Below are 12,881 nucleotides of genomic sequence, written 5' to 3'. Positions count from 1 at the left end.
GCAGGGCGACATACAACTTCAAAAACATCATGCAGCAAACAATAGTGGTATGAAAGTGAACAGTATTGTTATTAAAATACATTTACTGTTAATTCATACTTTTTGTAAGTCTTGTGTTAGATTTATCAAATTGTATTTAACAGTTATGCTCCGTTCATTTGCATTATGTCCAACCTTGATACTCGTATGATAATGGATGCATATACACATTGCTACATATATTTTTTTAAAACCCCGATGTTCAGCAATAATAAAAACTTAATAGGAGTTAGATTTTGTTTTGGAACGGCAGTTATGTTTACACTTTGAGACGACCCATGATTTAAATGTTACCTGTAAGTGAAATTGTAGTCCTAGTAGACCTTTTCAACAACTGTCTACAGCTACAGTGGACAACGACTACGACAGGTAAAATGTAAGTGGTCGTCTCAAAAGTAGTAATGGTTGTATATAATTGTTACTGGTCAATTATTGAATTGAAAGAAGAAAAAAACTTGTTTGTTTATATTCAATTACCACACCGATAGTTTTCTTGTTTTGGTTGTAAACCATTTACTGATTTATATCTTTAGTTATATTTTTGGATTGAGTATAGTCTGTGAAAAGTTGTGAATATGTAAACAGATAATTATTTTATGTCGTTTGACATGGGCTGCACATCACTGTACACGGTCTGTTTTTTTGGCCTCTGATGCCTTTTAAACCTACTTTATAATGTTATTTTTTTAACTTCATCCATGTTGTGTTCAACTTGGGTGTGTATTCAATGACAATATTTACAGAACATTTAGAAAAGTCGAATGTCATATTTCGTATTTTGTTTATATTTTTTTTTTATTGAAATATCATAAAACAGACTTTGACAATAAGGAGAAACAGGCAGGTACGGACAATGGACATGGCACGAATGAAGCATAACATCACATAATGCAACACCTAAACAATTAAGAGGTACTATATGATCTTCATTCGGTCGGAAAATCAGTACCAAGTCGCGAAATCTGAAAGGCTCCGACAAAGCAAAGAGATACATAATATCGTTAACAATTAAATCTACATAGAAAAGAATATATTTAGCTTTGGCCAACATATTCCAGGGTTCTAAAAGGGGCATATTATATTCGGGGGGTAAAATAAAAAAAACAGGTACGACTGCTTCGGACACGTTATGGACAGGTATATGGTCCAGTTACAATATCCTATGCAGACGCGGATTTAAGGGGGCATGTGGCCCCCCCCCCCCACTTTTGTGGGAAACATTTGGTAGGTTATATAGGGAATCACGGAAGCATGACTGAAGCAGGCACCCTCTTAGGTAGGTAGTGGGCCCCACATTTCTTGATCCGCCATTGCTATCTGTAACTTTGTTACTATGGGGTTGCTAAAATGTAGAGTCATCAATAACATTCCAAAAAATAGAAAATTATTGTCTACAAACGAAGCAGACTTCCAAGGAAAAATCGGACAACTTGATTAGATATCAATAATCACATTACCGAAAATGCAATAGTTTCGAATTAAAAAAGATTGACGATTTGGATTAAAGATTTGTAAGAGAGATGATTTTTTTTAACTTATAAACTTATGATATTAAGTACTTAATGAAAGAACAGAGACAGAATAAAAAATCAACAAAAGTTGTATGCAAAATATTCGTTCTTTTTATTTTTGATAACATCGTTACAACCGTATTTGTAGTACATTTGTACTATGTTTTGTACATGCATGTTATACATGAATGATTTTTATCTTTGATACGACCCCTCTAATATTCTCCTGTAATCTGTAAGTATCAATAGTTGGTATCGAGAGCTGTTAAAAAGGTCTAATCGTAGGTGTATGACAGTTTCCGCAAATGTCTAATAAGCTAGAAAGCATTTTGGTGTTAAAGATTTTCTATATGATAATTTAAAGACTTGATAAATCTCCATTGTATCTATTATGTTTTGATAATAAATCTGAATGCATCGATGTTATCATACATTATAAAATTTTACAATTTTTTTTTCTATACATGAAAGTAGTTTATATCTGGCTATTCATGATTATATGTATCTTTTAACATCATTTAAACTTTTGCTATTTTTTTTAGCATTCATTAATTTCGAATGTGTTTAAAAATTCATTTCTGAAAACTGCATAATACCTTTTTGTTTTTAATTTGATATATGCATTATATATATTAAGATACACACGAAACGAAGCTACACATTATGTGAACCATGCGCTGTAAATATTTTATTTAAGACTTTTAATAATTTGGATGAATGTTTTACATGGTTAAAATATGAAAATTTGAATCAAATTGGTGAACATGAATTTGACAGCTGAGAGCAAATAATATATACAAATTGATTGTAAAGTTACCTTTGTTTAAAATTTACATATATGTAAATTAAACTAAAACTGGTAAACATGGCGATATTTTTAATATCTAATATTCTTAGTTATATCATTAACGTCCATTATCCAACCGGTTTACCTTCTGTCAACGGGGATAATGTATATCATGCATGTATAATAATAACGTTTATCATATACTTAGACTAAATAACATATGATTTTTACTGTATGATAATAGCATTAAATTAACGTAAATTCCATATTTTTCGAATTGGTGCTTAGCGGGCTGATATGAAAAGTTTATCACATGCTTCGATTGTTATCACATGCCTTTCCGTAACGTTATCACATGGCATTCCGGTGATACTCGGCAAATTCCGGAAAATACACCTCAATGCTACGTTTTCAGTGAAAAACAGTACGAAATAGTGTACAAAACAATTATTTAGATACTGAAAAGTATATTGTGTAAAATAATAACAAAAAAAAAAAAAAAACAAACAAACAAACAAATTATTTAATAAATGCATTCTTTATAAGTTTTAAACATAATTTAGAAAATTACTTTGAAAAGGTTGACTTTTCCAAACAGTGTTCACTATGTATATTGTTTTTTTTAGGGGTTTGTCGAGTCGTCCATATTAAAAATGTTTTCTCCTCTGTTGAGGCATATGGTAGAAAGATTTGATATCGAATGTACTCAATTTGGGTCCGACGTCCGTGAACTTTTCAATCTTTGAACTTCTATTTGGGAACCACGTAAAACGATCAATATATGATCTGTTATTTTCCTCCATTGTTGAAGCATATGATAAAAAGATCATAACATGTCATTTTTCATATCGCATGTATTATCAGCCCTCGGTCAATATCAGCCCTCGAGCCATGCGGCTCTTGGGCTGATATTGAACCTAGGGCTGATAATACATGCGATATGAAAAATGCCATGTAATAATCTGATAATATCAAAATAAGGCTTTATGTATTTGTTTTACTAGTAGGTATAGTGTGTACTGAATTTCATCTGGAGCTAGTTTTCAAATGATCATAACGACCCCTGATCGTGGATGGGCATGGATTGTGGTAGTGGGAGATTTTGGAGCACACTGTTTATCTGGATATTTCTCTTATACAATTGGTCTGATACAAATGATCATAATCGAAAAGTTTGAAAGTAGTATACTTGAGACGTCATGGATTGCAGGTGTATTTCTATCACTTATGCTTTTTGCAGGTGAGTATTACCGGTAGTATCTCTACTGATTCATTAAATATGATGAAACCACTGACGCGTTTCAGTTGATAATAATAGAAAGTATAAATTGAATTCTCTTTTCAACATTTGTGCAAATAATGAAATTCCAAGCTAGCGATAGATAAGCTAGAAAGAACTTTTTGTGTTAAAGATATTCCAGGTGATAATTATATATATGATTTATCTCCATTGTATTTATTATGTTTTAATTAAAAACCTGGAAGCATCTTTGTTATTAAATGATTTGACAGTTGAATATCACCGGAATGATAAATAATGAAAATATGCTTAACATAAATACATGTATATAAGTATTAATATGTGAAATACAGGTAAACCAGGTAAAATAATCTAAATTAATGTCCATATCTTCTTGAGTGGACAATAGGTGGTCAGAGACGATTAGGATGAGAAATGTTATCTAAAATCGATTAATATATACAGCTTAAGTATATGTATCAGGTAAAATAAATATAACATTAAATATAGAAAGCATCACATAGTACACTATGTAATCAATGCAATCGATACAAATTAAAACAAATCTAGGAGCATGATTTTGAAAAAGATAATTTAACATTTACAATTTCCTTTGGCGATATATACATTCTTTCCAAAATAATTAAGTTATTTTATATTTTACGAACAGATGTAGTCAGATAACACTATATTAAATACTGATAGATTTCTACTAAAATAATGTTTTATACAGTTTTAAATCTTATGCATTTCTGATATTTATCAATTTCAATGTGCAAGTCATGTGCATGTAAACGGTACTTGCTTATTACTGATTTGAGTCTGAAATTAACAGATGTACCAAGATAAAACTGTAAACAATGACTGTCATATTTGTATTTGTAAAATTGACATTAAGGATGTACTTAGGTGAGGTTAGGTTAAAATTAAGAAATTAAGAAATTAAAATTGATACTATTAGCTGGTAGAGCATTAAGTAAGGATAAAGATAAGCTAAACATATTGACAGGTCATGGACTTCCTCTTCGAGATATTTGAGATTTAAAATATGGCGGGAAAAGGCTGACTCGGACTTTTACCTTATATTTGCATTGGAACTATTTGGGTCTCAAAACAAAAGAAAGAAAATCAAGAATCTTCTTAAATTTTGGTAAATGACCTTTCATGAGCTGTTAAGTCTTATATGAAAAAATAAATGGGTGTTATGGGGCAAAATATTTTACATAGTATTGTATGGAAAAACACCAAGGAGTCCGAACATTTGATACAAATTCCAAAACCTCACCTAAGTACACCCTTAAGAGGAAGGTTACTCGAAAAATAAGCATTGCTTCAGATATAAATCTATAAATCTAAAAATAACACGCTGTTGGAAATTTGCTATCAAAGAACCTTCATTCAAAACATTTTGTGTCAACCATACATTACTTAAACCATCATAACATAATACATCTCTTATTAAACATGGCCAAAAAAAGCAATAAAACAATAAAATTGGTGAAAGTATTTTAATTGAATGATTGAATACAAATCAGCTGACTTAATTACAACGTATAACTAAAACGGGCACAATATGCAAACCCATAACTACACCCTCCGATATAATTGGCGATGATAAAAACGATATACTAACCAATTATTTTAACTGGTTAAACTTTATACTGCTATCTCTGCAGAAATGATGCCTTATGAAAGCTGTTTCTAGTTTACAAAAATAAAGGTAACAGTAGTATACCGCTGTTCAATAGCCATTAATTGATTAAGCGAGAAACAAATTCAGGTTATAAACTAAAAGCAAAGGAAAGATCTAAACAACGGAACAACAGAAACACTGATCAGCAAGATTGATAACAAGATTGCAATATTCCTGACTTGGTACTAAAATCTACTATATTATCAATTTCAACTGACCTGCTCAGATTCTATATACTAGTAAAATAAATACTCTAGGACTGGTCTGAATCAAATAGGAGGTCAATAAAAATTTCAAAAGACGGAAGAGCTCATGCCAGTGCAGTGCATGCATATAGTGTTTATGTCTGTGTTTATTTCAATTTTTATTCTTGTGTAACTCTTTGATTTGTACAATCTTATTATTAACTTGTACTGTTTTAAGTGTACTATGATTTTAACTTATATATGTCATTTATGGTATCTTACTATGCATTATATGCTTAAAATTATGTTGTTATCGTCACTTTTGTATGTGTGTATTGTCTTTTGTTATTAAGTAGATATAAAAAGCTCACAAAATGGAAAAGAACATATATGATGTCATTTATTTGGAGGGACCTTGCATAATTGTTTACTTTAGTTGGTTGTTTTGTTAATCATAAAAATAGCTGAACGTGTGTAAAACAAGAAATCACTGTAAGTTTCTCAATCTTTAAATGAAAGAAAAAAGTGGAATTTTAAAATTTGAAACTTCTTTCCACATGTTCCAATCAGTTTCACTTTATCTATAAGCCTTTTTGAGTTTATTTGATACATATAACATGGCCTGTACCACGTCATGAATATGACAGTTCGTTTTGAATTACCGCAAAAACAAACAAATTTGTAACAAAAAAGCACAAAAGGCACATAGACAATTTCCTTTTAAAAGGTAACCTGATTGAAAAAAACAAGTGACTGCTAATATGAAAATCTACTTCTGCAATGTTCATAAAATATTTTATAGACTTTAACAACAAAATTGTTTAAATATTAAATATAGAACAGGATGAAAGCCTATTAATTGTTATCCGATGAAAAAAAGTTAATTTAGAAATATGCAGTCTACAGAATAAATATACATGCATGAATTTATTAAACGAACTAAAAGTAGAATTGTATCACAATAATCACAGGTTATAGCTAGTATTCTTATACAAAAATATGCATGCAGTTACTATACAATATCAACAATATTTGAAAAAAAATTGCGAAAAGAGTTTAAAACATTTACGCTATGTTAAACATACACATATACACATAACAAAACTAACAGCATTGACAAACAGCGGGATTCTTCTCGCATGGATTTGTATCAAGTCAAGTGTGAATTACTTTTTTAATGATTATTGTGTAACCGTGTATGTCATTTTAAAATGTCAACTTTACCCGACAAAGGTTGGGCATGGCTTGTCCTCCTAGGGTCAGTAGGAGAACACATTGTAATGGGCTATTGTGCGTTTGCTAGCGGAATGATACATATAGCTCTACTAGAAAACTTCAATGCTGATTTATTGACAACAACATGGATATCTGCACTATTTCTAGCTTTTATGTCAGGCTCAGGTAAATCCAGAATCAATATTGTTTCTCTACGATTTATAATTGAGTTATTTGGATTTGAGTCTTTTAATGTAATTGAAGTTTTATCATCTTTTTAAAGTTAATATTGAATTCATAAATTATGTAGGGAGAAATCAATAAAAACTAAAAATATTGAATATTATCTAGAACGTCCTTGCTAGAAGGGGTAAAATTTTGTTTGCTTGTTATTGTACCCTCACATTAATGCCAAAATGGCATACACTAAAGGAATTGAAATAGAGAGCATGTCAACGTCATTAAACTCAAAATAGAGCAAGGTTAAGGTATTTAATTTATTAGAATGTTGTCAAATATCCATTGACTGTTTGTAGTTCTGACTTGATACAATGTATTACGAACGGCATTGGTATATACAGCCAGATTTTTCACTTTGCAAATACTCCCACTTGTTCTACGGTGATTCAAGTTCCAAAAATATATTTCCAAGTCAATGGGAATACTGGCTGTGTATTCTTCCACTCAATTGCTGTACATCAATACCTTGCCAATTCAAACGGACGACCTTTTGAAAGAGAATCTGCAAGTGTCAAATTAAGTTCGTACAGAAAGTCTATTATACGACTGATCTTGAACCATGTAAAACGACCGCAGTATTTTCATGTTGACGAGACTGAAATCATTTCGTCCTCCTAAAAGGATACAGAGTTACGAAAACCAGATCGAAAGAAACTTATATTACTACGAATTCAGTTTCCCTCTACTAGTAGTAATTAGAAGGTTTTAAGTTGTAGACGCATTGCTAACGGTATCATATTTAATAGATATGTATTTATATTGATTTATTGATTGATATTTGCTTATGTTTCATGAATCTAAAAACGACGAGAACAGATTAACAAGAAATACAAAATGGTATAACTGTACGTTCTACAATTGTGTTTGACGGGGGCGAAGACTGGGAAATAATAACCTCATCCCAACAGTAGACATTTTGATATAACTTTTGTATAAGATATATAAAAAAGTAAAATCACAAAAATACTCAAAAGCAAGCTGGTGTTTGACAATCACTCAATGCTATGTTTACAGGGAAATATAAATTTGCTGCCACCCTACTAGATATTTGGTTATTCCTGTTATAGAAGATATATAGAAGCAAGCCTTTATCTCATTGTTATGTTTTCAGGACCTATTGCCAGTACCATCATCAACCGATATAGTTGTAGAGTGGCTATGATGCTAGGGTCACTCATGTTATCCACCGGACTTGTCTTAACAGGGTTTGTAGAGGATATCAAATGGACATTTCTTACATTTGGAATTTTGTCAGGTAAAAAAAGTAACAGTCAAGATAAAAAGTATAAACAAAAAATACACAACTCCAAAGTAATTCAAGAGTGGGGAGGGGTCAATAAAACCGGACAAAACAAAATGTTAGAATTTACTAACCATCGAAAAAAAAAAAAAAGGTATACGATAGAAGCGCAATAGTTAAAAATATTACGTTTCGTTTAAAGAAACGATCGTTGTCTTTCACAGCAACTTTAATTCAATTGTGTCCCTTGAATGTATGCGATCAGAATAGACACTTTAAGTATTTAAAAAATGAAACACATATTCATTTAACACTATAAAAACAGAAAATAAACCATTGCCTCTATTATAACATTGCATAACAAAAGTTGACAATTAAAGTTAAGGATGTGTGACACATCAACATGTTGGGGTATTTGAATCTTGGCACTTTATAACAGAATATACTAGTTTTGATGTACCTAAATTTAAACGAAAAGAAAATAGGTAAATCTTAATTTCTAATACCATAAGGATTTCAATATCAGATTTAGAGTTCATATTGGAAAATAACTCATCAGAGACGCTTTAATAATAACACCAACAGTATATCTGCGTGGGATATATTAGGTGTATTCTAACTACTAATATATTGACACGAATCAATAATAAGTTGTTATACATATGTATATATATATATATATATATATATATCAACGCTGACCTAATGTTGTTTATGAAAAGAAGATAAGAAAGCTGTTTAAAAGGCGAAACCATTTGAGATTCTAACACACCATTGTGACAATAATTATAATTATAACCTTAAAAGCGTCTCTTATCAAGCGCACGAAATCATGTATTAGTGGTTTTTAACACAAAGAGGCAATGAATGAATCAGTGAAATTTCAGATTCATGATTAGTTTGCTATTCATATGTCAATTAGGGAATACATATGTATGCTTTTGAGTTTTATAACATGACATGAGTTTGTTTTCTAGGAAGAAATACACAGATAACTAAGTTAATTGTTGTAACATACAAATGAAAATACTGTAATAAAATTAAATATTTGGAGCGTAAATGTGTCAATAAGGCATTATCTGAATTGATAACTCCAATATAAAAAAGAAGATGTGGTATGATTGCCAATGAGAGACCAAAATGACACATACATTAACAACTATAGGTCACCGTACAGCCTTCAACAATGAGCAAAGCCCTTACCGCGTAGTCAGCTATAAAAGGCCCCGATATGACAATGTAAAACAATTCAAACGAGAAAACTAACGGCCTTATTTATATAAAAAAAAATGAACGAAAAAAAAATATGAAACACATAAACAAACGACAACCACTGAATTACAGGCTCCCGACTTGGGACAGGCACATACATAAATAATGTGGCGGGGTTAAACATGTTAGCGGGATCCCAACCCTTCCCCTAACCTGGGACAGTGGTATAACAGTACTATAGACTATTTTCATATTACCGACTTTTGATTCTGACAGGTTACCTTTTCTGTGGTAGGATATCCTGGTACTCTGTTCTGTAGAGTAAGAGCAACTTAAATTGATGGAATCAAGTTTACAATCGGTACAATTAAGAGGGGGAGTGTACTGTTGTATGTTTTATGTACGCGACAAAATCACCGGAAAACAGTAATCTTTCACCCCAAATTACACCAATCATGTGTTTGATTTTACTTATGTTTTGCTTCGTCTAACTTGACAGAGTAATAGGATGTCGTACCACAGATTGGGTTGCCTGTTGAAAAATTGTATAATCCGTAGTCAAAAGACGTTTATGTAAAAAAAAATCTCTTGCATGTATACTATTAGTGCTACAACACATGCATCATAATTGACAAATATTTAAATTTAGAAAATATAAAACGAATACAAGCACTTTTGAATGTATTATTGACTGCGTTTAAAATTTAAGAACTAGTTTAAATTTTTCATTAAAGCTACATTTTATCAATTCTAATGAAAATAAGCCTAAGTGGTCAAAATGGTCTTTGTATTCCATCCTCTGCATCACAAGACTGTCAACACTGCCATCATTAGTTCAAACCCCGAAAGTTCGACTCGAATATTTGCGTACTTGGATTTTCAGTTTTTCTGACAATTCAAGCTCCATGATTCTCTAAGGGTACTGTGGTTTCCTCAGCAAAACGCAGTAAAAACTAACTGCTCACATATATATCAAATAGTGATAAAAGGGACATATAACGCCATCAATCCATCAATTAATCAATCTAAATATTATTGCTTTTTTTCAGGAATAGGACTTGGGTTATGCTACAACACTGGGTTGATAGTGATAGCGTTTAACTTTGAAAAGAAACGTAACATGGCGTGTGGCATAGCTATATCCGGTGGTGGAATTGGACCTTTTATTCTTACTCCTATTTTCCAATTAATCTATGAGAAATACAATTATTCCGGATTTTTCCTATTATTAGGAGGACTTGCATTACAAAACTGTGTGTTCGGTGCCACATTTCGACCATCTAAAACAGAACTTGCAATGAAAGCTGCAAATTCAAATCGTAAAGAAAAATTCTGTGATTCTGTGTCATCTTATATGGAGATAGTTCGGAGTGGCTCAATGTTGTGTGTATGTTTAGGATTCTTCCTTGCAAATATTAGTATTTATCTACTCTATATACATTATCCTGAGTATTGTCTCCATACAAAATCATCGAAAATGGAAGTGTCTATATTTTTATCAGTAGCCGGATTATCTGGCTGTTGCACACGTGTATTGTTTGGTATGGCTAATAACAGTCATAACATTGATGAGTTACTAATGTTATTTGGAGTGTTTAGTTTATTAGGTTTAGGTACCATTATCTTCCCTTTATTCAGTTCATATATAACGGCCAAAGTGATGTTTGCTTGCCTACTTGGCGGATATTCTGGTTGCTGTTGGGCAGTTGTGAATTCTATAGTTATAAATATTTTAGGACAAGAGAAAGTCGCCCATGGTGTTGGTTATCTCATGATGTATGTCGGAGCTGGAGCATTCATAGGGCCGACACTTGCAGGTAAATTTTATTCTTTTATATATTTTCATACACATGTTTACAGTAAACGCGAAGATTTTTTAAATGTATGTGCAGTTTGCAATCCGGCAATATAATTTGACAGTGTTTGACTGGCAGAATATATGTATGTTTGCAGGTTGAGTAGAAAATTTCAAAAGAAGCGCCATTGGACTGCATAGCAGTCGTATCCTTATCTAACGAATTAACTTTATTCAATTTACATTTATAATAGAACTAGCAACTTGAGAGATCAGTAAGAATTACACAGGTTACACTGTATACATATCTTTATTACAACATATCTTTTTTCAAATAAACAATTTTGACAAGGTATATAGAAATACGTATGTACATTATACATAATGATTCAAAAAATGCAAAAAGGAAAAGACATTTTATCATAAAAAATAGGGATGGCTTTACACTAGATTCAGTTTGGAGTACACACAGATAAATTTATGATTTTCATAAATTTGTAAAGTTCAATAAGCTTTTTTTATGCAGACATCAATAATATATACTTTAAATTATTTGGTCTGCTGTAACTACTGTATGCTAAGTTGCAACTTGATAAATATGACTCTGATCGCGGGTTTGCAATAGAAACACTACCGACTGATTTTGAAATGAAATGAAAATATAATATTTTAAAAGACAATGATATTTTGTATGAATTATATGTATTTGATTTTTTTATTCTTAGGATTTATCATTAGTTATGGTGGAACTTACGGAGATTCCTTCACAGTAGCAGGTATGTACAATTTGAAACTTTAAATGAGATCAAAGAAAAATAACTGTAAATATTCCTTATCTCACACAAATATCAAGCACATGAAAAACCCTGATGAAATTATATAATGTGATTGTTTATTCAAAACCGGTCAAATTCATTGCTGGATTCGAGTTTGCATCATATACCTGTACAATAGAATGTCACTAAAATTTTGGATGAAGGTAAAATAAAGAATGGGCGCCTGGCAAATAAAGGCAACTCTAAAATAAGTAAAGTAAAGTCACAAAACAAAACTGAACTCCGTGGATGGACAGACGGAAAGACGGACGGAATGACAATGTTATAACAATATACGTCGCGTAAACGGGCGTGAAATAATTAAACATTACACCTAAGCCAAACCTCAGTAACAGAAAAAAAAAGATATTTAACTCATAAACTCATAAGCTCTTTGTGTAGATATTAAATGTCTTTTTTTTTTATATTACTGTAATAAAATATGTATACATGTACGTTTTTCAGGTATTTTGTTAATTATGGGAGGATTTAGTTGCCTTTGTTGTACAATGTGTCAAAGAGCAGTGGACACCAAAGAAAGTTTTGATGACTTTGAATTTACTGTAAAAGCTGATGAAAATAAACAAACTATTCTAGTAAATAACAGTAACGAAGAAAATGATAGATTTTTATTGAAGGAATAAAAAAAATATGAGTGTGGATATAGGGTTTATAATCAAACAGTAAAACATAATATAGAATTACATAACAAACAATAATTTAATATTCTTAGTGTTATGAAACTATATTTGTGGAAAGTCTTTTAAATTCAAAGGTTCTAGAAGAGACATATTAATATACTATCAAGACGCTGTCATGTGTATATACATGTATATCTCTGGTTCTAGTATGTAGATATAGGTTAATTTTAACCCCCACATTTATGTCATATATGAAATGTCAAATCGC

At 31.1% G+C, this 12,881-nt stretch overlaps 1 protein-coding gene across 4 annotated transcripts in view; it reads left to right on the top strand.

Annotated features, from left to right (window-relative positions):
- LOC139502078 (monocarboxylate transporter 12-like) overlaps positions 1-12,784 on the top strand; it is a 54,491-nt gene extending 41,707 nt beyond the window's left edge. For 2 of the 4 annotated variants that reach the window (XM_071291419.1, XM_071291418.1), the window contains 5 exons: positions 3,342-3,577; positions 8,022-8,165; positions 10,412-11,179; positions 11,883-11,933; positions 12,438-12,784. In XM_071291419.1, coding sequence (XP_071147520.1) covers positions 3,385-3,577; positions 8,022-8,165; positions 10,412-11,179; positions 11,883-11,933; positions 12,438-12,616 — 1,335 coding nt within the window. In that variant the 5' untranslated portion in view covers positions 3,342-3,384 and the 3' untranslated portion in view covers positions 12,617-12,784. Of the gene's footprint in view, positions 1-3,341; positions 3,578-6,533; positions 6,857-8,021; positions 8,166-10,411; positions 11,180-11,882; positions 11,934-12,437 lie in introns of those variants that run through there. The other 2 variants (XM_071291420.1, XM_071291421.1) reach the window with 2 other exon arrangements.
- The last annotated feature ends 97 nt before the right edge of the window (positions 12,785-12,881 follow it).

The sequence above is a fragment of the Mytilus edulis genome, chromosome 13 (genome assembly GCF_963676685.1).
Source record: "Mytilus edulis chromosome 13, xbMytEdul2.2, whole genome shotgun sequence".
Lineage (NCBI taxonomy): Eukaryota > Metazoa > Mollusca > Bivalvia > Mytilida > Mytilidae > Mytilus > Mytilus edulis.
This window is presented reverse-complemented; position numbering and strand designations above follow the sequence as displayed.